General features: G+C 29.7%; 1 protein-coding gene across 1 annotated transcript; it reads right to left on the bottom strand.

Moving 5' to 3' along the window:
• Window positions 1-1799: 1799 nt before the first annotated feature.
• LOC145012595 (hyoscyamine 6-dioxygenase-like) lies at window positions 1800-3728 on the bottom strand. The gene is made up of 4 exons (XM_078971391.1): window positions 3512-3728; window positions 3006-3256; window positions 2347-2665; window positions 1800-2171 (listed from the first exon to the last, which is right to left on the bottom strand). Exons 1-4 carry the CDS (start codon window positions 3704-3706, stop codon window positions 1923-1925), a joined length of 1014 nt encoding a protein of 337 aa, XP_078827517.1. The 5' UTR covers window positions 3707-3728; the 3' UTR covers window positions 1800-1922.
• Between the last annotated feature and the right edge of the window lie 676 nt (window positions 3729-4404).

The raw sequence follows: 4404 nt of genomic DNA, 5'->3' as shown, positions 1-4404 counted from the left end.
ACCTTAAATACACAAAAAAAAGTTATTAAAATAGGCTGTGAGTAATCATTTTGTTTATTTATTACTAGTAATAAGTAATAAATATCAATGATATTTTTATTAAAAAAAATTGTTCTAAAAAAGCACAAGAATAATATTTATGTTTTTTAGAAACCTTAGTATGAATGAAAGTTTGGAGATCGTATTGGAATATATTGGGAAAAGGTACTACCAAGTATTGTTTAAGGATTCTAAAAAAGAATAATGACTTAAACAAATAATATATTTTTGGATTTGTACAAATTTGTTCATTAAGTTTTTTTCGTCTAGATTTACCCCTTTGACTTGTTAAATTATATACATTTAGTTTTTATGATCGGTTATTCAATGTTAGTTGGGAAAATGACTTATTGGTTAATATATTTCTTATTTTGTATACATTTAGTCTTTAATATTTTTTTGTTGCAAAATAAATCTTTTTTATTTTTATACACATTAGTACTTATTACTGATTTATTTAGGTTTTTCTTACGATATTTTAGGTAGGACAATCATTAATGAAGTGTTTAGGTTTGTTGATACATGTGTCCATCGCAAGCTCGACTGCTTTTTTGCTTAAGTCTTGTGGTTTGATTTAGGTATTGTGTTCTGAATGTCGTAACTTCTTCATACGATCTCATGTTTTAACGATCTTTATATATATGCATTTGTCTTTTAGTCTACTACAACTTTCTTTTAAATTATTCTTGTTAAAAAATAATATATTTTCACTTACGATTTTTATATCCATATTTTTTTATGAATGCATGTATGAATGTTTTTTTTATAAAATTATAATAAAAATGTATTACATTTTAACACATGTAATCTTAACGAAAGTTATAGTAGAATCAAAAAATGAACATGTGGGTATAAAGATCGTTAAAATCAAATATCGTATGAAGAAGTTATGACGTTTAGAACACAAAGCCTAAACTACAATACAAAACCTAAGCAATCAAGCAGTCAAGATCGTGATAGGCATAAGTATCGATAGCTCCAAATACATCATTAATGATTGTCCCACATAAGATGTTGTGAGAAAAAAACTAAAGAAATCAGTCATAAGTACTGAATGAGTACAAAAACAAAAAATGATTTATTTTGCAACAAAACATATTAAGGACTAAATGTGCAAAAAAAATTAATGATTAAATGTGTATAAAGTGAGAAATATATTATCTTATTAAGTCATTTTTCCCGGCTAAGCTGGAGCAGTCGGTCATAAGGACGGAACGTATACAGTTTAACAAGTCGAATGAATAAATGTGGACGAGAAAAACTAGGGACCAAATGTATACAAATCCAAAAATATATTACATTTTTAAGTCATTATCCCTTCCAAAAAATACTTACGCCCACCAAGTAACCTTTTGCTATTTATACTAAAAGATTAGGATCTAAATTTGTTTAATTATTGATTTTTTATGTAAAAAAACATAAATATGTAGTTAAATGTATATTGGTCATAGAAAATAAAACTTAATATTGTTCCAATTATGGAGTTTGAAAACTACTAAGAACATGGTTGATACTTATAAACAAAATGTTGATAATGATAATATCTAGTTCTTTGTCATCTTTTAAAAAATTCTGACTATACAAAATACAAAAAATAAGAAGATGGTAATCTTAAGTAAATTTAAACTTTTATAGTAAGTGCAAGATTTATTCTTTCAAAAATCAGATAATAAATTAAAAGTTAGTTAAAAGTTAATTGTCATTCTTTATAATTAATTCATTGATATTTCAACATATATCCTATATAAACTTGTGTCAAATTTTGGACATTCCAAATATATAATGAAATGTCAGTACAACAAATCAAAAGATCACAAGTCAAACTTATTAAGACAACACAATGCAAAATATATAGATAAGCAAGTGTATAAATTTGTTCTTTGTCATGCTTTGACCTTATAATCGTCTAACGAATCTTCACCATAATCTCCCTTCTCTTGATAGGTTTTACGAAAAGTTTTAGATTGAAATGATTGGTAGAGCGGAGGATTAGAATTGTCAATCAAAATTTTTGCAGGTTCTATGATACTATCGGGTTTTGGATTGATTGAGAAGACAATTGATATTCGATGATTGGATGAGTTCGTTACCACTCTATGTGTTGGACTTGTTAGCTTCCCATTGCTAATAACCTATAATATATTTAAGAAAAATAAACTTCACGAGAAATAAAAAGGACAAACCCTACTCAAAAAGCCAAAAAACTAAATGCCATACAATATAAGTTATAAGCAAAATGAATATAGCTTATGGTTAAATCAAGATTAATTTTACTAGTATTTTCAATGAGAAGAAATATAAAAATACCTGTATTTGTTGTCCAAGGATAACAAGAAAGTCATTGGGAGTGGGCTTAATACCAAACCATTCTCCATTTCTATACACTTGAAGCCCATGTATTGCATCTTGTAGAAGAAATGTTATGAGAGTAGGATCACGATGTTTGGGTAGGCCTAATGCCAAATTTGGATTAGGGCACGCTGGGTAGTGATTGGCTGAAAAAATTTGGACCCCAGTGAGCCCGTCTCCGAAATAACCAGGCCCAAGCCCAATCCATTCACCTATTAGCTCGAGAATCCTTGTTGACAAGTTACCCATTTGAAGTGAATATTTCATAATAACATCTCTTCAAAAGAAAGTAAGGATTTGTTAGAAATAATCATAGAAAATGTTCGGATTATTGTATTATAAAGTTGTAATAACAAAAATATAGTTTTTCGAATAGCAATTCAAATGGCAGTAGTCTCATTATTGATAAATAATTATTTTATATCCGATGATTCAAAACTGACTACTTATCCTATTTAAAAGATTTTTGACCCACCATTTTGCTGTTAAGTGTCTTAAGAAATACTAATCATTGTAACTATAGCTGATAGTTTATTTTTTCAAAATAAATCTTTGAAAAATCTTTTCAGTTTTAATTAATCGAAGTCAAATACAAACAAAAGAATAATTAACTTTACCGATATCTAGCTGGCTTTTGAGGCCACAGATGAATGAAGTCATCAACAGGATGACATTGGTGGTGTAGATTATCTCGCCATAAATGATTTTTTTCAATGTCGTAGTCGTAAGTGCTGGTACATAGCCTACATTTTTTGTTTGCGTCTTCTGAGAAAAGATCCGCTTTTTCCTCATTTGGCATGTCAAAAAACTCCTTGACAACCATCCTTGTGTCAATCAACAGATTTTCATCAACTCCATGGTTGATCACCTAGTTTCAAATTTGTCATTTCAATGTTAGAAAATTAACATTATTAAAAACAATTAGGCCCGATCCTTCTATGTGCATCTAAGAAAAATAGTCATGGAAACAACTAATGTCTAATTGGGCTTCTTCAAGTAATGAAGTAAGTGAACCTTGTTCACCTTTCTTTAACATTGTTAATTTGTTCTAATGAATTTACTCGGTTTGTTAGAGATTACATGTTTTTTTAACCTTCTTAACTATATATAAAAATTGTCAAACCTGAAAGAATCCAAAGTCACGACAAGCTTCCAAAACTTGTTGAACTGCATGGTGTCGACCAGTGTGGAGGTCGATCACAGGGATAGTGTTGAAAAAAGGTACGATAGCATCTCCAGGCCTTGATTCAGCAGGAAAAATGTAACTTTCTGGCAAGGATTTAATGTTAGAAGACCAGTTTGAAAGAAGCTTATGCATGTCTAACGTATAGGTTGGTGTTATCGTTTGTTGTTTTACAAATACCAAATGTCATGCTAATTTATATTTGAAAAAAGGTATTGTAAGTTCGTACCATGTGAATTATCCACTGTGTTAGTTCCTATATTCGTCATTGTTATATCTAATCCTACCAAACGTTGTTTCATTACACAAATAAGGATTAATGTTTTAAAGCCCAACTAATTTCCAAATGGATATATCTTAAAAGGGAATAAAAGGTAATTTTGGCACATGAATAGCTTGGTACGTCACTTCTAGTTGGATGCCAAAATCATATATTTAGAAAAGAATCAAGTGGTTGGAGCCATGTGATTACTTCTACGATTAGTGCTGATGTTGCAGTTTGTATTAATAGTCTAAACACTAAGAAGACGATAACGTTGATCACTTGTTATATTAATTAAGAAACCTTTTTGAGGAAAGTTGTATGAATTTATGTTGCTTTATGCCAGAATCAAAAATCGGTCAGATAGAGTCTAACCAATGCTTTAACCTATACAGTAAAAGACAACAAGACATTAGCGACAACAAAAATCGCCGCTAAAACTTTGCTTTGTCGCCTGCAAAAGTAATAGCACCGACACGTCACCGTTAAAGAGTCGTCAATACTACTCTGTCGCTATTGTGTAAAATGTCGTCGCTAAAGATATTTGTCATTGGTAAAGATATTTGTTGCC

The sequence above is a fragment of the Lactuca saligna genome, chromosome 8 (assembly GCF_052625555.1).
Source record: "Lactuca saligna cultivar CGN05327 chromosome 8, ASM5262555v1, whole genome shotgun sequence".
NCBI classification, from domain to species: domain Eukaryota; kingdom Viridiplantae; phylum Streptophyta; class Magnoliopsida; order Asterales; family Asteraceae; genus Lactuca; species Lactuca saligna.
Note: the sequence above shows the minus strand (reverse complement) of the source record. Positions and strands in the feature narration are given on the sequence as shown.

Coding starts and splice junctions, on each gene's coding strand:
- LOC145012595 (XM_078971391.1), bottom strand. CDS start 3,706: ATGCATAAGCTTCTTTCAAACTGGTCTTCTAACATTAAATCCTTGCCA. Junction 3,257..3,511: donor GTGACTTTGGATTCTTTCAG/GTTTGACAATTT, acceptor ATTTGAAACTAG/GTGATCAACCATGGAGTTGA. Junction 2,172..2,346: donor TCCTTGGACAACAAATACAG/GTATTTTTATAT, acceptor AATATATTATAG/GTTATTAGCAATGGGAAGCT.